Source organism: Aquarana catesbeiana, linkage group LG09 (genome assembly GCF_042186555.1).
Source record: "Aquarana catesbeiana isolate 2022-GZ linkage group LG09, ASM4218655v1, whole genome shotgun sequence".
Taxonomy (NCBI): Eukaryota; Metazoa; Chordata; class Amphibia; order Anura; family Ranidae; genus Aquarana; species Aquarana catesbeiana.
In genome coordinates this window covers 41,204,417-41,225,979 of record NC_133332.1, presented here as the reverse complement: position 1 = coordinate 41,225,979, position 21,563 = coordinate 41,204,417, and the positions used below count along the sequence as shown (strand labels likewise).

General features: G+C 44.0%; 1 protein-coding gene across 2 annotated transcripts in view; it reads right to left on the bottom strand.

Moving 5' to 3' along the window:
* The window catches only part of LOC141107539 (antigen-presenting glycoprotein CD1d1-like), a 55,717-nt gene that overhangs the window by 18,597 nt on the left and 15,557 nt on the right, over positions 1-21,563 (bottom strand). For both annotated transcript variants that reach the window (XM_073598342.1, XM_073598343.1), the window contains exons 3-5: positions 18,129-18,407; positions 9,504-9,773; positions 377-482 (exon numbers count right to left, since the gene is read on the bottom strand). In XM_073598342.1, the coding sequence (XP_073454443.1) occupies positions 377-482; positions 9,504-9,773; positions 18,129-18,407 (655 nt within the window). The remainder of the gene's footprint in view (positions 1-376; positions 483-9,503; positions 9,774-18,128; positions 18,408-21,563) is intronic.

Here is a 21,563-nt window from a genome sequence, read left to right as displayed (position 1 = left end):
TACATGATCTGGGCTATGTATTCACAGGATTTGCTTTACTTAATGCCAAATCTGTAAGAGTTATTCAGAGTGACTCTGTGATGCAGTACCGCAATGAGTGCCAGAAAAGAATAAAATTAAATGTTATGAACTGTCTGCTGTGTCAATCTATGAAGGAAGGGGGGGTAACGGAAACACACTACAGAAAAGAATGAACTACCCAGCAGCTCCTACGGGGGTAGTGCGCTACATTACTAAAATATGGCTTGTGTCCTGAAATAAAATCAAGAGGAGATCATGTGAAATCTAGGCTTCTCATGGAATGATTATGGAATGCATGGGATGTTTTACTGTAAGCACCACAATACATTTATATCTCTCAATGATAATATCTTACCTGTGCTTTTTATACAGCTTCATAAAGCACGCCAAACCGATCACACACACAATGACAGCAACTGTTATTCCTACGACCAGTCCGATCGGGGTGTGATGTATCTCATCTGAAGAGGTGATGAAATTACGTCAATATTAAAATGTATTGCTGGGCTCAAAAAAACTGTGATTGCTAAATAGAAAATATTACGTGAAGTCCACTTTTTTTTTTTCTTTTTTTTGTTTCATAAAAGTCCTCTTCAAGCATGTGTAAACCCAACTACTAAAACCTCATATAAACTTTAACATAATAATGTCATTTCAAAAGTCAGTTGAAATATTTTGAAATTTGAAGCTTTTTTTATAATAACTGGTGATCCTGCCATGAAAGACTGTATTCAGGCATTTTCTGTTATATGGTGACAACGCTCTGTCCTTACTTCATGATTGTTTTGTATGCCGTCAACCAAAAGCAAGGCAGACCTTTGTCCAACCGGCTGCAAAGCCTTTAATCCAAAATCTTGTCTGTGTGACAAGGCACAGTGGCCAGAGACAAAGCTCAATAATTTCAGAGCTGCACTGAGGACGCAGTGTCCGATAAGGACCCTCTGGCCTCAGTGCTGCTATGTCCTAAGACCAGGGCTTTTTTTTCTCAGAGAATAGGTGCAGGAACTCCCTTCTTCTGAGTCACCCCTTGTCTGTGCCCCCTACCCACCGCTGAGCACCGTTCCATGGTTCCAACCCCTCCTCACTTCCCAGTTTTTGTTATTCGGAGATTTGGATAAATCCAAATACCCGAATTACGAAGTTTAGTGAATGCTCAGAATAACTAAACGAAATTCAAATTCCTCCGAATTTCGGAAATTCAAATTGAAGTTTGAATCAAATTTTACATCGAACTCCATTCGAATTCGAACTGTAAACATATTTCTGAAATCAAGAACTGTGTTTGTTATTAGCGTGCCTTTTTGAAATAATGCTGTTTTTATTAAGCCAAAGGTGATTTAAAGAGTCATTGTAATAGTTTTGGTAAAGATTTTTCTTTTGCTTTTGTTTGTTCGCTTTGCCGCATTCGAATTAAAAAAAATATAACATTTTCATTTCGACTGATTCAAAATTTAGCGATTTGAACGATTCGAATCGAAAAAAATCTGTAAATTCTAAGAACAATCGAAAAAAGACAAAAAAAAGCTGAATACGAATCCCGAATACGAATTAAACTAATCAACCGAATTTAACAAAATTAAATAACTAATAACTAACCAGTAACTAGTTAATCAAATAACTAGATTAACGAATCAAAACAAATTTTTTTCATCATGCACATGTCTAGGTATTACAAGATTATGTGTAATAGTAAGAATGGTGTAAGGGTAAACAGGGCCGCTCTTAGAAATCATGGGTCCCCATACAGCCTACCTGATGGGGCCCCCAAAATCCCACCCCTGACCCACCCTCTTGACCCTGCCCACCTGACTTAAAAAATGCAGCTTTGTCTTCAAGGGATTGTTATCTTCTATATGAAGTCTGAAGCTGCCGGCTGGGCCCCCCTGATAAGTAACAAGGCTTGGATCCCCTACAAGAGGCCTGATGGTACCCTCTTACCGGTGGCCCTGGGCAGGCCCAATCAAACCCTCCCATCACCTCTATGTAGCGGCGGATGTAAACGGACTTGTGTCTGTTTACACCCCAATACCTCCGATCTGGTCCATTTAAAAAAACGGAAGAGGTCTGCCCTCCTCCATTTAGGTTGATCGTATCAGAGGGCAGTTAGGTATAAATAGACAATAGAGTCCATTTACACTCGACCGCACATAGAGCAGAGTGGGCTCTGTCCATGTCTGCTCTGCATAAACTGAGCGGACATGGACCTGTCATCTGCCCGCTCTGCTCTGATCAGTGGGGATCAGTGAAGAGATCCCCTCTGAGCAAGCGGAGTCCATCCTGTGTGATAGGGGACTAAGGCAGGCCATAGATGATGCAATTTTCTTTCCTGCAACAACGGGTTGAAGAACAGAAAATTACTCGATTACCCCATCAACACTCACTGTGTTGATGGGGGAATCTTTCCTGCAGAGCTATTGTGTTCTCCTGGTAGGGGGAGCCTTCCCTGCCAGGAGAACACAGTGGTTATTGATACCAGCTATAATAGCTTCTAGCAATACCTACATGTAAAATCCAACAGGCTGGCTGTACCCAAGTCTATTAAGTGAATCGTCTTGCGTACAATCGGTCTTCCCATAGATGGTTGAAATCTCGGCTGGTTCCTGCTGAACCTGCCAGGATTCTAACCATCTATGGCCAGCTTGACCATTTTGGTCTTTCATTAAGCATTGTGGTCATTTGGTATGGATAAATGGATATCTCTTTTATATATATATATATATATATATATATATATATATATATATATTATATATATAGAGCTAAGGCCACGTACACACGGGCAGACTTTTCGACCGGACTTGTCCGACAGACTTTCCAGCAGACTTTCGACGGACTTTTGACGGACTTCCGATGGACTTTTTAACAAACGGACTTGCTTACATACGATCACACCAAAGTCGGATGGATTCGTACGTGATGACGTACACCGGACTAAAATAAGGAAGTTGATAGCCAGTAGCCAATAGCTGCCCTAGTGTCGGTTTTTGTCCGTCGGACTAGCATACAGATGAGTGGATTTCTGGGTCCGGTAGAGTTACGATGTAAAGATTTGAAGCATGTTCCAAATCTAAAGTCCATCAGATTTGCGACTGGAAAAGTCCGCTGAAGGTCCGGTGAAGCCCACACATGATCGGATTGTTCGTCGGATTTGGACCGTCGGCGTCTGTCGGACAAGTCTGGTCGAAAAGTCAGACCGTGTGTACACTGCATAAGCCTTTCACTGTCCTTCCTTCAATGATCATCATAATTATCATCATGATCAAGGCTGCTGTTAGAAATCACGGGGTCCCTTACAGTCTACCTGACAGGGCCGAAAGTGACTGAGGACATAGATTTATCAGTCTCTTTCCCTACAGCTTCAGCTGCATAGATGAATGAATAGGATGTGCTCTGAGGCTTCCTGCTCATTCACAAACTGAAGCATTGTAAACAAAGTTTACTTTGCTTCAGTGATGAATGGACACAGGAGTTAGGGACAGGAGTCCCTACTATATAAATGAGTATAGGCAACGGTCAGGGCATGGTAACAGGTGTGTGCTGTGTCATGTCATGGAATTGTACATTCCCTGTGTGACTTCTGCCAGAGCCAGCGATCCCTCTGTGTCTCCAGTGCTGGACTCGTCTCTGTGCCTGCCCTGCACTGATAGTTTCCAGTTCCAGGCTCCAGCCAGCTGTCCCTAGCTTGCCAGCACTCTTCTTCTGTTTGATTTCCTCTGTACTTACCTGTTAAGGGAAACAGGCAGTGTGCAGGCCAGCATATGGGACTTAAAGAACCGGGACTCACATGACAGGAAAGTGTGTGTAAGTCCCCCAGGGGGCACCCTAAAATGAAAAAAAAAGTGATCTACAGTCTCCCAGCTCCAGAGGTGAACAGATGGGGCCCCCCCAGGGCTACCCTCAGCCCAGCAGTGAATATGAATACCCGGGACTCTGTTGGGGAACAGTATATTATGTATCTTATGTACACTGACTGACTGTACAGTGACATCCTACATGAAGTCTGAAGCTGCCAGCCGGGCCCCCTGATAAGTGATGGAGCCCGGGCCCCCTACAGAAGGACTGGTGGTCCCCCCATCAGTGGCCCTGAGGGTAAATGTGGCCTCACTTTAAAGATAACTAATGAAGGCAGGTGTGCACAGCAGAGACCTGAGCTTCAGTCCTGAGCATAAACAAGCAGATAAGTTAAGAGCCCTTTCACACTGACAGTGCGGGGGCATTGGCGGTAAAGCGCCGCTAGTTTTAGCGGTACTTTACCGTCGTTTTAGAAGCACTTTTCGGCCGCTAGCAGGGTGCTTTTAACCCCCGCTAGTGGGTGAATAAAGGGTTAAAAGCGCCCGCAAAGCGCCACTGCCAAGGCACTTTGCAGGCACTTCGGCGGAGCTGCCCATTGATTTCAATGGGCAGGGGCGCTTTAGGAGCGGTATATACACCGCTCCTATAGCGCCTCCAAGAAGCAGCTTGCAGGACTTTTTTGACGTCCTGCCAGTGCAGCGCCCCAGTGTGAAAACACTCTGGCTTTCACACTGGGATTGCAGATGAGGCATTTTTCAGGCGCATTACAGGCGTTATTTTTAGCGCTAAAATGCCTTCCGTGTGAAAGGGGTCTAAAGGTAAAGTTAAAAGCTGATCATTAAATTTTCCCTCGCTTTTTTTTTCCAGTGACATCAAACCCAACAAAGGTTCTAACTTGTTCTTACTGTGTAGAAAGCTAAAAAAAATCAATTTTACAGTTATAGTAACAGGCTGAAAATGTGATGCACCAATACAAATCTATGCCGTAAAAGATCAACTAATAAAAACTTAATGCTGATATGCAAAATGTTAGTGTCAAAAGCAAATAATCTGTACAAACCAAAAACAAATCAAATACAAATAAAATAAAATAATAACAACCAGGTAAAAAAATGACCATAAGACCCCTTTCACACTGGGGCGGTTTGCAGGCGGTATTGCGCTAAAAATACCGCCTGCAAACCGCCCCTAAACAGCCTCCGCTGCTTGTTCAGTGTGAAATCCCGAGGGCTTTCACACTGAAGCGGTGCGCAGGCAGGACGGTGAAAAAAGTCCTGCAAACCGCTTTTTTGGAGCGGTGAAGGAGCGGTGTATTCACCTCTCCTTCACCGCTCCTGCCCATTGAAATCAGTGGGACAGCGCGGCTATACCGCGGCAATGCCGTGGCTATAGCCGCGCTGTACGAGGGATTTTAACCCTTTTTTGGCCGCCAGCGGGGGTTAAAACCGCACCGCTAGCGGCCGAATACCGCTGCAAGAACGACGGTACAGCAGCGCTAAAAAGCGCTGTTGTACCGCCGACGCCCCCACCGCCCCAGTGTGAAAGGGGCCTTAGAGTAAAAGATGCACATAAAAGACATTACATGGTAGGAATAAGAACCTTTCTGTGCTAAGATCACTATTAAGAGGACCCATACACCCACTCACTTTTTTTAATTGAAGTGTCACATTACTAAGTTCTAAACGTATTATTGGCCATATTGATTGGTATTTTTAACATGGGCTGAAAAAACAACCACATGGCTGTGAAGACAATCATTATGACAAAATACATATACAGTAGCTTTGTGATTCAAGCTATGACACAGGGATGGAACAGTATATTCGTTAGTTCTATTTTCAGTTCCTCTTTTTCTCCCTTCTATTTTTGCATCCATTGTTTGCACAGTTAAACAGAAAACTTTTGTTTTTCATATTTAGGGCAAAGCAGCAGATTTGATTTAACACCCTACTACGGGAGAACTGGGTGATGGACAGGAGAGGCACTTTCCTCCTTGGGCCAGTAGTAACAAGATATGTTGGGTTGGTGGCCCTCAAGAGATACTTCACTAATCAGACATTGATCAGAACGGGACCCGCAATCAGGTGCTGGACATTATATAGCTTCATGCTTCCTGTTCCAACCTGTGATCATAGCACTGTGCGGAAGGAAGTCTTGCAGAACCAATTTTCTTTGTGGCTCTGAGATATCATGTGACTGAATTAGATCTGTAAATGAAGCCGATGCTGGAAGATATTATTATTATATTATTATTATACAGGTTTTATATAGAGCCAACAGTTTGCGCAGTGCTTTACAACATGAGGGCAGACATTACAGTTACATTACAATTTGATACAAGAGGAATCAGAGGGCCCTGCTCGTTACAGCTTACGATCTAAAAAGGAAGGGTCAATTGATACAAAAGGTAATAGCTGTGCGGGAATGAGAAGCTGTACTCCTTAGGGTGCTCAGCCAGCGTAATCAGCGGGTGCTGATAGTGGCCTCAATTATTGGTGCTGTGCAAAACCAAGATGAAGAGACGGGAAGTCACCAGCACTTCAGCATTGTTCCTTTTCACACTTTCATTGCTGGAACCAACTTCACAAAGATTAAGAATTGCTGACCAGTTCTTTCCTTCGACTTCCAGTGCTGAACAGAGCAGTGAGGGAGTGAAAGAAGGGATATGCTGCTGGGGACGGGGTGGAGAACTAAACCTTTGGTCTAGGGGCAATTACAACCAAATGGCCAAGATATGAAACGGTTTGCCACAATCCACCACATCCTTTAGAAATACCTAATTCTCATCGTGGCCAACAATCATTGAGGCACCATGGCACACTTTGCACAATACACTTAATATTTGACATAATTGGCGATTTGGTTGTAATTGCCCCTAGACCAAAGGTTCTTAGTCCTCCACCCCGTCCCCAGCAGCACATCCCTTCCTTCACTCCCTCACTGCTCTGTTCAGCACTGGAAGCTGAAGGAAAGAACTGGTCAGCAATTCTTAATTTATGTGAAATTGGTTCCATCAATGAAAGTGTGAAAAGGAACAATGCTGAAGGGCTGGTGACTTCCCGTCTCTTCATCTTGGTTTTGCACAGCACCAATAATTGAGGCCACTATGAGCACCAGCTGATTATGCTGGTTGAGCACCCTAAGGAGTACAGCTTCTCAATGGGAGGTTGTTCTTGCTGATCTATCTTTCTGAAAATATTCGTTGTCTGGCTGTCATGTCGATACTTTGGCTGCAATGAGTCAGGAACTCTGCACAAGTAGACAGATGAGATATTCTGACTTTGAATGCTTGTCCTAGGACATTGACTTGGAATTACTGAAGCCAGACAGTTATTAATTTTTAAAGAAGATCATAACAACCGCTATATTTCTCTTATGACAATTTTACTTTGAAGCTGAACTCCAGGAATTCAGCTGCTTTGTAAAAACTGCAGGCACTCCATGAGTTAAGTCGAACAAAGTGCCTGCTGCCTCTCCGGAGCTCTGATGCTCACTGTGCTCAGAGTTCCTTCAAGAGCAGAGTCGCTGGAACTGCTATGCCCACCCCTCCCCTTCTTCTGCCCATGTATACAGTGCCTTGAAAAAGTATTCATACCCCTTGTAATTTTCCACATTTTGTCATGTTGCAACCAAAAACGTAAAAAATGTATTTTATTGGGATTTCATGTGATAGACCAACACAAAGTGGCACAATTGTGAAGTGGAAGGAAAATGATAAATGGCTTTTAATTTTTTTTTACAAATAAATGTCTGAAAAGTGCGGCGTGCATTTGTATTCAGCCCCCTTTACTCTGATACCCCAAATTAAAATCTAGTTGAACCAATTGCCTTCAGAAGTCACCTAATTAGTAAATAGAGTCCACCTGTGTGGAATTTAATCTCAGTATAAATTCAGCTGTTCTGTGAAGCCCTCAGAAGTTTGTTAGAGAACCTTATTTAACAAACAGCATCATAAAGGCCAAGGAACACACCAGACAGGTCAGGGATAAAGTTGTGGAGAAGTTTTAAAGCAGGGTTAGGTTAAAAAAAAAATATCCCAAGCTTTGAACATCTCATGGAGCAATGTTCAATCCATCATGCGAAAATGGAAAGAGTATGGCCCAACTGCAAACCTACCAAGACATGGCCGTCCACCTTAACTGACAGGCTGAGCAAGGAGAGCATTAATCAGAGAAGCAGCCAAGAGGCCCATGGTAACTCTGGAGGAGCTGCAGAGATCCACAGTTCAGGTGGGAGAATCTGTCCACAGGACAACTATTAGTCCTGCACTGCACAAGTCTGGCCTTTATGGAAGAGTGGCAAGAAGAAAGCCATTGTTGAAAGAAAGCCATAAGAAGTCCTGTTTGCAGTTTGCGAGAAGCCATGTGGGGGACACAGCAAACATGTGGAAGAAGGTGCTCTGGTCAGATGAGACCAAAATTGAACTTTTTGGTCTAAAAGCAAAACGATAAAAGCTAAAAAGCAAAACTAACACTGCACGTCACCCTGAACACAACATTCCCACCGTGAAAGATGGTGGTGGCAACATCATATTGTGAGGATGCTTTTCTTCAGCAGGGACAGGGAAGCTGGTCAGACTTGATGGGAAGATGGATGGAGCCAAATACAGGGCAAGCGTAGAAGAAAACCTGTTACAGTCTGCAAAAGACTTCAGACTTGGGCGGAGGTTCACCTTCCAGCAGGACAACGACCCTAAACATACAGCCAGAACTACAATGGAATGGTTTAGATCAAAGCATATTCATGTGTTAGAATGGCCCAGTCAAAGTCCAGACCTAAATCCATTTGAGAATCTGTGGCAAGACTTGAAAATTGCTGTTCACAGACACTCTCCATCCAATCTGACAGAGCTTGAGCTATTTTGCAAAGAAGAATGGGCAAAAATGTCACTCTCTAGATGTGCAAAGCTGGTAGAGACATCCCCAAAAAGACTTGCAGCTGTAATTGCAGTGAAAGGTGGCTCTACAAAGTATTAACTCAGGGGGGCTGAATACAAATGCACACCACACTTTTCATATATTTATTTGTAAAAACAAATTGAAATCCATTATTATTTTCCTTCCACTTCACAATTATGTGCCACTTTGTGTTGGTCTATCACATAAAATCCCAATAAAATACATTTATGTTTTTGGTTGTAAGATGACAAAATGTGGAAAAATTTCAAGGAGTATGAATACTTTTTCAAGGCACTGTATAAGCTTTATATTTTATGAACTAAGTCACAAAATACAAAGGCATTTTTGAATGGGCAGCAGAGGGGAGAGATGGGCACAGCTGCTCTGTGTGCTTCTCTCTTCTCACATCTGGAGTGTATCCTCCTGGAGTGCAATAAACCTGTCACATATAAGTAATAGAGATAAGTCCCAGAGGTGACATGCACCTAATTGGAATGAACTGATATGGGTTGTTTTACTAAAACTGGAGAGTGCTAAATGTGGTGCAGCTCTGCCTAGAAACCAATCAGCTTCCAGTTTTTTTTTTAAATGATCAAGCTGAAGTTAGAAGCTGATTGGCTACCATGCACAGCTGCACCTGATTCTACACTCTCGTTTTAGTAAATCAACTCCTATGCATGCTGAACTTTTTACAAAGTTGCTGAATTTCTGGAACTCCGCTGAAATTACCTCTGATTTTCTAGAATTTCTTTCTTCCAAAATTTCACATTGCCGTACTTTATGGATACTCACCCAGATGTACTATTAGTGGTTCTTTTAAACTGCTGTGCTCCACCTGACAGTAGATACTTTGCTCTTCTGCCATATTTATAGTTGTCAGCACTGTTAACTGGTAAGTGCCGTCTCCATTGGGTAGAGCCCCAGTTGACATCACATCATCCATTTTGTTCTCCTCCTTCCACAAGCTTACATTAATTGGTTTTGGATAGAAGCCGGTCACCATACAGATGACCTCTGTTTCAGATTCATGAGATTTCCTGGTAAGGTAGACCTGTGGCTGGACTGAGATATGTGGAGAAAAGTTGATTAAAAATGCCACTTTTTATTAATTATTAATAATTAAAAATATATATTTTTAATAATAATTCAATAAAACCATGATTATTGAAGTTATAGATCAGTGGTATACACAGTACCAGCTTGATAATAAATTAGTTAATACAATTTAAATGAATTAATACCTTTTACTTGGATCTCTTTTGTTTTCAACATGATATGATTCAACAAAAGAGAACAAAGCAAAAACAAAGCAAAGTCCCACCTTACATCAATGTCTTCATTAGAGTCCAGTCTTCCATCAGCATCTTTATTGGAGTCCTGCCTTATATCAGTGTCCTCATTAGAGTATAACCTTACATCAGTGTCCCCATTAGAGTCCCGACTTACATCAGTGTCCCCATTAGAGTCCCCCTTACATCAGTGCCCCATTAGAGTATTACCTTACATAAGTATCGCCATTACAGTCCCCCTTACATCAGTGTCCCCATTAGAGTCCCCACTTACATCAATGTCCCCATTAGAGTCCCCCTTACATCAGTGCCCCATTAGAGTTTTACCTTACATAAGTATCGCCATTACAGTCCCCCCTTACATCAGTGTCCCCATTACAGTCCCCCCTTACATTAATGTCCCCATTACAGTCCCCCTTTACATCAGTGTCCCCATTACAGTCCCCCCTTACATCAGTGTCCCCATTAGAGTATTACCTTACATCAATGTCCCCAATAGATTCCCCCCCTACATCAATGTCCCCATTAGAGTCCCCCCTTACATCAGTGTCTCCATTAGATTCTCACCTTACATTAGTGTCCCCAGTAGAGTCCCACCTTACATCAGTTACTGTTGATCGGGGAAGAAGCGAAGACTGTGCACAGCAGCTGTGCGCCAGGTAAAACTTTATAGTAGGCTGCATGTGGCCCTTGGGGCATAGTTTGGAGACCCCTGTTTTAGATATTGCAATCATTCTGGAACAATCCTCCATACAGGGGCGGATCCAAAGTCTAGTCTCGGGAGGGGCATTGCCAGAAAATATATTTTATTGGGGTACATCTATCGGGGAAATGGCTGGTGTTGGCGCTTCAATCATCACGGCACCATGGTTGTTATGGTGTCAGGATGATTGAAGCGCATTATTACTATAATTACATTGTTATAAAAAATTAAATAGTTTAACTCACCATAATGCAGAATCAGTGGGAGCCCCGAGTGTGTCACTTGCCACGTCACCTGTCACCAGATACGGATTGTCACTTGCCACGTCGCCTGTCACCAGATGCAGATTGTCACTTGCCACGTCGCCTGCCATGTTGCAGATTGTCACTTGCCATGTCACTTGCCACGTCGCCTGCCACATTGCGGATTGTCACTTGCCATGTCACTTGCCACGTCGCCTGCCACGTTGCGGATTGTCACTTGCCATGTCACTTGCCATGTCGCCTGCCACATGTTGCGGATTGTCACTTGCCACGTCACCTGTCACCAGATGCAGATTGTCACTTGCCACGTCACCTGCCACATGTTGTGGATTGTCACTTGCCACGTCACCTGACACCAGATGCAGATTGTCACTTGCCACGTCGCCTGCCACATTGCGGATTGTCACTTGCCATGTCACTTGCCACGTCGCCTGCCACATGTTGCGGATTGTCACTTGCCACGTCACCTGTCACCAGATGCAGATTGTCACTTGCCACGTCGCCTGTCACCAAATGAAGATTGTCACTTGCCACGTCGCCTGCCACATGTTGCGGATTGTCACTTGCCACCTGCTAAGGTGGTCTCTTGTGTCCCAGAGACAGGCAGCAGAGAGATGATGTAATCTCTCTTCTGCCGCAGCTGCCTGCATGCAGGGGGGAAGTTGAGCTGCAGGGATGCAGGGCAGGCGCCGGGCGGTGAGAGATGATGTCATCTCTCTGCTCGCCCGCCTGCCGCCTCCCTGATTGGCTAGCAGGCAGCAGCCCGCCGACAAACACATTGAGCGGCACATGTCAGCGGCGGCTCTCTCTCTCTCACCTATGGAGCCGCCCGGCGGCTCCCTCACTCACAGAGCCGCCCAGCGGCTCTCTCACTCACGGAGCTGCCCAGCGGCTCTTTCAGTCACGGAGCCGCCCGGCTCCTCTTTCACTCATGAAGCCGCCCGGCGGCTCTTTCATTCACGGAGCCGCCCGGCGGCTCTCTCAGTTACCGAGCCGCCCGCCGGCGGGCTCTCTCTCACACCCTGCTCTCACAGTCACCCGCATTTCTCAGAGGGAGCAATTGCCCCGTTGCCCCCCCTGGATCCGCCCCTGCCTCCATATATGTCAGTTTTGTCAAAAAGTTTTGGACTAAATGATAAAATCTTATATATTCTGTTACTAATATTTCATTATTTGACTTTGCTTCTATGGTGTTTCGTAACTTGTCTATCAACAACACTCCTAGACACTCCAGAAAATTAATCTTGCTTGCAGCTAAAATTATAATTGCTAGAGCAGGGGTCATCAACCCCTGGGCTGTAGCGTCTTTGCAGCCGGGCCGCGGCGGGCGGCATGACATTGTAAGGCACCGGTGGATCAGAGAGGAAATCGGGCGGGCGAATGAGAGAACCAGGCTGGCGAGCAGAGATGACATCTCTCTCCGCCCATCTAGCATCACCGCTCTTCCGCCCTCAGCGTGCGGAATGTCAGAGGTGTGGTGGGGAGCAGAGAGATGACATCATCTCTCCCTGCCCGCCTAGCATCTCTGCTCTTCCGCCCTCACAGCATACAGAATGTCGGAGGTGCGGCAAGGAGCAGAGAGATTACATCATCTCTCACGGCCCGCCCTGCATCTCTGCTCTCCTGCCCTCACTCAAAAATGACCACTGAACCAGTGTCACCAATACAGTGACAATCCTCATCTGGTGGGACAGGCAGGTGATGTGGCAAGTGGCATTCCTCATCTGGTGGCACAGGCAGGTGATGTGGCATTCCTCATTTGGTGGCAGGCAGCGTGGCAAGTGGCATTCCTCAACTGGTGGCAGGCAGCATGGCATGTGGCATTCCTCATCTGGTGGCAGGCAAGCGTGGCAAGTGGCATTCCTCATCTGGTTGCACAGGCAGGTGACGTGGCAAGTGGCATTCCTCATCTGGTGGCAGACAGCATGGCAAGTGACACACTTATTGCTCCCACTGATACTGCATTATGGTGAGTTGAACTATTTCATTTATATTACAATGTAGTATAAGAAATAATGCGCTTCAATCATTCTGACACCATACCAACCATGGTGCCGTGATGATTGGAGTACCAACAGCAGAACACCAGCTATTACCCCGATAAATTGCCAGCGAAATTCGCTTACCCCCCTGTGTGCGTACACCCCCCCCCCCTCGCTGGGCCTTGGCACAATTTTCTTCCACGCAGCCAGTCCCCGGTGCCAAAAAGGTTGGGGACCACTTTGCTAAAGCTTAGATTTCATTGCATTGAATTGAATAATGATCAATGGACACCGCTCAGCTGTTTTAAATTGACATATTTGGAAACGTTTTGGAAGGTCTGGGATCCTTGGCTAAAATAAACATCTATTTATCCAACACATATTTATTTTTTAAAGTTTGTATTACAAAAGCATACTTTTTGACATAATTCATTTTTTAGTCTAGGTTCACATCTATGTGGCTGAGCTTGATGCGTATTTGAGGCACATTTTCCAGTGCATTTTGTGTTTTAAACCAGTGTTTTATGTTTTTTTCTTTTCTCTTTAAACGCACTGTAAAACACACTGTATATATCTAGATGCTAAGGAGGGGGCCGGGAAGCCGGGAAGGAGAAGACAACGGGAAGAGACAGCTAGAGAAGACACAGCTATTAATAAAGTTATTGTCAAAAAACGGCTCTTGTGTTTTTATTACATTTCATTTTTTGGTGAATGGGTAGGATGTACCCAATACCCATTCACATAGAGGGGGTGGGATCTGGGGGCTTCCAGATTCCGATAAGCCCCCTGCCCGCAGACCTCGACAACCACCGGCTAGGGTTGTTGGGAAGAGGTCCTTTTCCTCATCAACATGGGGGCAAGATGCTTTGGGGTGGAAGGGCAGAGCCACCCAGCCCCAAAGCACCCACCCCTCCCATGTTGAGGGCATGCACCCTGGTATGGTTCAGGAGGGGGGGACGCTCGCTCGTCCCCTCCTGTTCCTGACCTGCTGGGCAGCATGCTCGGATAAGGGCCTGGTATGGATTTTGGGGGGACCCCACGCCATTTAAAAAAAAATTATTGGCGTTGGTCCCCTCTGAATCCATACTAGACCTGAAGGGCCTGGCATAGGCCTGGGGGGGCCACACGCCGTTTTGCTTTGCAAATTTTTTTGCCGACAAATTTTTGTATTATTTTTTACATTCAGCTTTGAGCGGGGAACCCCGCTGACAGCTGATGACTCATTGGTTGCTAAGTAAACAGCGGCCAGCTTCCCGGCCCACTGCTAAGCAACCAGCTATATACAGTGGTAAAATAACCGCAAAACACATCAAAAATTGCATCAAAAATGCACCACTTGCGTTTCTGGTGCAGCTCCATTGAAGTCTATTAGCTGCAAATCGCAGGAAAAAAGTCCAAAATCCTTTCCAAAAATGCACTGGCCGCAAAACGCATAGATGTGAACTAGTACCATAGGAAACACGTTATGGACTGTAGTGTGTTTCTGCAATCTGCAAAATGCACTAAAAACGCATAGGTGTGAACATAGGGTAAATTTACAATATACAAAGAAGCTCCTCTATTAAAAAAATGTTGCATATGATATGATGTCTACCTAATGATTACCAAGGGTATACATTACCGAAATACTATACAGTATATATATTAAAAAAAGAAGAGGAAGAAAAAAATTTTAAACAATATACATTTTTTTTTTTACCTCAACACTTAGTAGGATCAAGAATTCCATTTAAAAATTGGATAGTCTTATATTCCACAATTGCGTTTGGGGATACTGTACATCTGTGTGTATATTATTCATATTGTATTTTTACATTTTTTTTCCTTACTGAAACTTAAGAGGAAAAAAATAAATGAAGAAGAGGAGGGAAGAAAGATAAAGAGAAAAAAGAGAGAGAGGGAAAAAAAGGAGGGAGGGGGGGGAATATGGAGATAGGGAAAGGTCACTTGGGAAAAAGGGAAGGATCTGGGGAGGGAAGTGGAGGAAAACATGCACACGGGAAATAGCAGAAACACTCCATCATGGCTGGGAGAGAACAGTGACTGGGTCCATTTTAGCCCAGGTCAGGAATTCAGATGAACTTCGGAAATCTGACCAGGCAGTCCAAATATAAAAAAAATGATCCTATTTTTCCATTTCCTGTGCCAGCAGCCATTCCAAATCGCGATGCATAAACTTTTGGCGGTAAAAAAATCCTGTATAATAATATAATTATAATGTAGTGACTCGGGATATCCACCAGAAAAGAAAAGAGGGAGGCGGGATAGCCCTTATACTGTAGTAAGTTACTCAAATATGTTCATTACCTCAAAAAAAACTGTATCAATAGGATGAACAAGGAAATTACTTACATCTGCCACTCTCCCAACAAATTAAATTCAAAATACTAACAACAACTTACAAAACCATCTACACTCAGCCCTCAGCTACATTACCAACCTAGTCTCAAAATACCAACCAAATTGTCCTCTTCATTTCTCCCAGGACCTCCTGCTCTCTAGCTTCCTCGTCACCTCCTCCCATGGCCGCCTCCAGGACTTCTCCCGAGCCTCTCCCATCCTATGGAATTTCCTACCCCAATCTGTCTGACTATCTTTTACTCTGTCCACTTTTAGGCAATCCCAGAAAACGTTTCTCTTCAAAGAAGCCTATCCCGCCTCCATCTAACAACTGTACTTTTATTTTCTCCATCAGCTCATCCCCCACGGTTATTACCTTTCTTATCAGTTGACCCTCCCTTTTAGATTGTAATCTCTAAGGAGCAGGGCTCTCTGATTCCTCCTGTATTGAATTGTATTGTAACTGTACTGTCTGCCCTCATGTTGTAAAGTGCTGCACAAACTGTTGGCACTATATAAATCTGTATAATATGACAATAGTCTGCTGAGGTTAAGGTTGCGGTAACCCAGTAGGGTAGAAACACACAACCTTCTGTGAGGGCGAGTGGAGAATACCCTGTCTTCACGCAGGATTATAAAGGTTGCTCTCAATGACACAGGAGTTCTAAACTTCGATCCTCTCTGGGGTTCTCAGGCAGGTGCTGAACTAGGTGAGTTAACCACTTAAAGACCAAGCCTGTTTCTGAGATTTGGTGTTTACAAGTTTTTTTGCTAGAAAATTACTTAGAACCCCGAAACATTATATATATATTTTTCTAACGCCCTGGAGAATAAAATGGCAGTCGTTGCAATAGTTTCTGTCACACCGTATTTGCACAGCAGACTTACAAGCGCACTTTTTTGGGAAAAAATACACTTTTTTCAATTAAAAAAATAAGACAACAGTAAAGTTAGCCCAATTTTTTTTTTATATTGTGAAAGATAATTTTACCCCAAGTAAATTGATACCCATCATGTCACGCTTCAAAATTGCACCCACTCATGGAATCACAACAAACTTTTACCCTTAAAAATCTCCACAGGCGATGTTAAAAAAATTCTACAGGTTGCATGTTTTGTGTTACAGAGGAAAGAATTATTGCTCTCGCTCTACCGATCGTGGCAATACCTCACATGTGTGGTTTGAACATCGTTTTCATAAGCGGGCGCTGCTCATGTATGCGTTCACTTCTGCGTGTGAGCTCGGCAGAACGGGGCGCGTATACATTTTTTTTTTCTCATTTATTTTACTTTTTATTTTTTATTTTTTACACTGTTCTTTTAAAAAAAATTGTGTCACTTTTATTCCTATTACAAGAAATGTAAACATCCCTTGTAATAGAAAAAAAGCATGACAGGACCTCTTAAATATGAGATCTGGGCTCAAAAAGACCTCAAATCTCATATTTACACTAAAATGCAATAAAAAAATAAAAAAAATGAAATGTCATTTAAAAAAATAGATACAAATAAATGTTGCTTAAAGAGCTACAGTATGGGCGGAAGTGATGTTTTGACATTGCTTCTGCCCTGCAATGGTATGGAGACAGGTGGGGGCCATCTTCCTCTCACTCGTCTTCATACCAAGCCAGGGAGAGGACCCGATCACCTCCGCCGCTACCGACGGCTCCGGTAAGCGGTGGAGGGCACCAGAGAGTGGCAGGAGGGGGGGGCCCTCTCCCGCCACCGATAAAAGTGATCTTGCGGTGAATCCGTGGCGGAGACCACTTTTATCTAAAACAGAACCGCTCACTGAAGAAGAGGATACTGGGGTTATGGTAGCTAGCTGCTGCCATACCAATGATTTCCCTCTTTAAAATTGCTACATATATTGGTGTGAGCCGGGCCGGAAGTGGTTAAAAGAGGTTTTGTGGCTTTAAATTGCCACCTTCTAATTCAGGGTGATACATTGATTTCTGTGGATACATATTCTACTTGACATTTCTAGATGTCCCAGTGACCACTGCAACTGAGTGAGAAAATAATCCAAAATTTTAATTTGTTTTTCGCTGTCTTGATACAATATGGTGTGTAAATGTTGCCAAGCTGGGGCAGGAAGATGTGTTACTGGAAAAATCACCAGGTGCAAATAAAGTAAAAAAAAAAATGCTTTCAGCCACCACATCTAAATATTTAGTGAGCTTCAAAATTTTACAATTTTGTTTTTGAGTTAAAGTGGTTGTTAAACCACTGTCATATCTTCATATAATCCTGTGTGTTTCCTAATCCTGTGTGCCTGTCTCTGTGTTTTATTAAAAATGTCACCCTATACCTGATGTCAAAGCACTGCTTGACGTTCACGTGACTGGCTGCTTCTCCCCTCCCCATATCTAAGAGCAGGAGGGGCCGAGAATCCCCTCGCTGATGTCAGTCGGAAGGGGGAGGAGTAGGGGAGGAGAGAGGCAGCTGGTCACGTGAGCGCCAAGCGGCACTCTGAAATCAGGTATAGAACGGCATTTTTTAAATAATATACAGGGGCACACAGTACTAGGAAACACAGAGGATTATATGAAACATTAAAGGTAATTTCAGCAGCAGGAGGCAAGGAACAGGCACTGTCACAAGCTGACAGGCGGGGAGGGGGGAGAGGAGCACAGAAGATGACAGGAGAGCTGCCGGTGATAGAGGCACATAAACTGACCACGGTGTCAGGGCTCAGCAGCCATGGAGGGCATAGCTAGGCAGAATCAGCCAGGTATTTCAGGTGTTACATGGGGCCAAATTACACAGCACAAGCACTGTGCACTTTTTTTTAGGGTAACAAACACTTTAACGACTTAAGCATAATTGTAGCTACTTACTCTTTCTTGAATAAGCTTCCTTCCCCGCAGTTGAATATGTAAGGGCCAATAAAGGGCAATATTTATTCAGTATGTAATTAATAGACATCGATGTGACTTTGTCTTTCTGCATGATCCTCTGTATATCTTGAGAGTAAGGGGTATTGCCAGCAATCCACACTTCCTCTACGACATTATAGGACACCAGATCTTCTCCATTCCCAGCCACTCTGTAGGTGAAACTCTTGATCTCATTCAAGGATGAAGAACAATTCAACCAGCACTGGATTAAGAAGGCATCTGAGGTAAATTGGTTATCAGTTAAATTAAGTAGTAATATTTTCTGGCTGCTTTCTGTTAGAGCTGAACTCTGGGAATTAGACAAATTTTACCCTTGCAGTGGGGTTAATTTATTCTAATGCCCCGTACACACGGTCGGATTTTCTGACGGAAAATGTGTGATAGGACCTTGTTGTCGGAAATTCCGACCGTGTGTGGGCTCCATCACACATTTTCCATCGGAATTTCCGACACACAAAGTTTGAGAGCTTGCTATAAAATTTTCCGACAACAAAATCCGTTGTCGGAAATTCCGATCGTGTGTACACAAATCTGATGCACAAAGTGACACGCTTGCTCAGAATAAATTAAGAGACGAAAGCTATTGGCTACTGCCCCGTTTATAGTCCCGACGTACGTGTTTTACGTCATCGCGTTCAGAACGATCAGATTTTCCGATAACTTTGTGTGACCGTGTGTATGCAAGACAAGTTTGAGCCAACATCCGTCGGAAAAAATCCATGGATTTTGTTGTCGGAATGTCCGATCAATGTCCAACTGTGTGTACAGGGCATTAGAGTGCAGGGATATCTAATTCATGGCTCTGGCAGGCTCCCTTTATCCTGCATCCCCTTTAAGCAACTTGTCACGCCTACCTCTAGCATTGGTGGTCAGGCACTATAGCTGGCTTCTGTGTTCATTGCCTATAGCAGCCCCCTTTCCCATAAGGCAGACAGGCGGAGTGGTCAGTGGCAGTTCGGATCCAGGGCAGGCAGCATTTAAAGAGTAGTCAGAGTCAAATCCATGGTCAAAAGGCAGGCTGAGTTCAGAGCATAGTCAAAGTCCAATCCAAGGTCAATAACAAGGTAATCCAAACTAGCTGTCAGGGCTAGGGCAAAGATCGGGATCAAGGCATAGGAAAAAGTCAGTAAAACAGGGAGCTTGAAAGACTAGTTGCAAACACTGTGACAAACATGACACACGGGGGCTTGGTAGGTTTAAAACAGGTTTGAACACCACCCAAAGGCTGTATCAAGCAATCACTCTACAGGTGGACAGTCAGACAGGGAGGGTGCAGCTCAGTCAAAACCAGGATGCTGGAATGAGATCAGTAGCTACCATGGGTCAGGAGTGTTACATGCTCCTGACACAACGTCAGTCCAAGTTTACATGCTCACCTCCTCACGCACAATGGAGGGTTAATTGCCCTTCATTAAGTGTGATGTTACTAAGGGGCCATCCACAAACCAAGAAGGTGCACTGGAGTCTCCCAAGATGAGGGATAGGGTAATACACCTTATCCTTGCACCCCTAGACTAAACAAGCATTTAACCCTTATGCCCTGTACACACGATCAGACATTCCGACAACAAAATCCACCGGATTTTTTCAGACGGATTTTGGCCCAAACTTGTCTTGCATACACACGGCCGCACAAAGTTGTCGGAAAATCCAATCGTTCTGAACGCGGTGACGTAAAACACGTACGTCGGGACTATAAACGGGGCAGTAGCCAATAGCTTTCGTCTCTTAATTTATTCTGAGCATGCGTGGCACTTTGTGCGTCAGATTTGTGTACACACGATCGGAATTTAAACGATTGGATTTTGTTGTCGGAAAATTTTATATCCTGCTCTCAAACTTTGTGTGTCGGAAATTCCGACGGAGCCGACACACGATCGGAATTTCCTACAACACAATCCGATCACACTTTTTCCATCGGAAAATCCGACCATGTGTACAAGGCATTATAGTGCTGGGAGGGGTCAAGTGCAAGGGTAGATTTTATCATTATATCTCATTCCCATGCATTGTTGCAGCTTTTTTTGTTAAGGACAGGCTCCTAACAACTGCCATTTTTTTTTTTTTTTATAAAATACTGTTTTCACATTTGTCAGTCCTTACTAGCATCTCAGTGTTGCTAAATTATTCCAGCTTTTTTCAGCCTTTACATTTAAATATTAAATCTTATGAAACTTTAGAGACTGGGTTAAGATCTACTTTAAAACATTAAAGGGGTCAGTACTGGTTTTGTGATCATAATAAATAATGAAAATGCACATAACTAGAAACAAATTCTAACAAAATATTCCATTCAGATATTTTGTTGTCTTCTATACAGCCTGTAGATAGAACTTTATACCCACTTCATATTTTCCTGCTTCTCATCTCGATCTAGGCCCATTTGCCTATAAAACATATAACATATTCTGCTTTTTAACATATCCCTATGATCTCTCTAAAAAAATATATACAAAAAGTATTTTTAACCACTTTGCGCATGCGCTATAGCTGAAAGACGGCTACAGTGCGGACGCCAATTGCCGGGAGGGCGTCCTTGGACGTCCTCCTGTTTACTTCCACGATGCGTGCTCCCGCGGGCGTGCATCGGGGAAGTTCTGTGTCACAGATCGCTGTAAATGGCCAATCACATCGGCCGTTTACAGCGCGATTGGAGCTTCCAATGGGAGATGATCTCATATGTAAACATATGAGATCATCTCTCATCGCCAGCTCTCCCTCCTCACACAGAGACAGCATGTGAGGAGGAGAGCGAACAGCTGCAGTGTGAGTGTCAGAAAAAAAAAAAACGGAAAAAAAGTGAACACAGTACATGTCACTGCCATCTGTCCCTACTGTCATCTGTCCCCACTGCCATCTGTCCCCACTGCCACCTGTCAGTGCCATCTGTCCCCGGTGCCACGTATAAGTGCCATCTGTCATCAGTGCCACGTATCAGTGCCATCTGTCATCAGTGTCACATGTCATCAGTGCCATGTATCAGTGCCATCTGTCATCAGTGTCACGTGTCATCAGTGTCATGTATTAGTGTCATCTGTCATCAGTGCCATGTATTAGTGCCATCTGTCATCAGTGCCACGTATTAGTGCCACGTGTCATCAGTGCTACGTATTAGTGCCATCTTTCATCAGTGCTATCTGTCATCAGTGACACGTGTCATCAGTGCCACATATTAGTGCCATCTGTCATCAGTGTCATGTGTCATCAGTGCCACGTATTAGTGCCATCTGTCATCAGTGCCACGTATTAGTGCCATCTGTCATCAGTGCCACATCAGTGTCATCAGTGCCACGTATCAGTGCCATCTGTCATCAGTGCCACGTCAGTGTCATGTGTCATTGTCCTGGTGCTCCAGGGCCTTCAAAAGTGTAATAG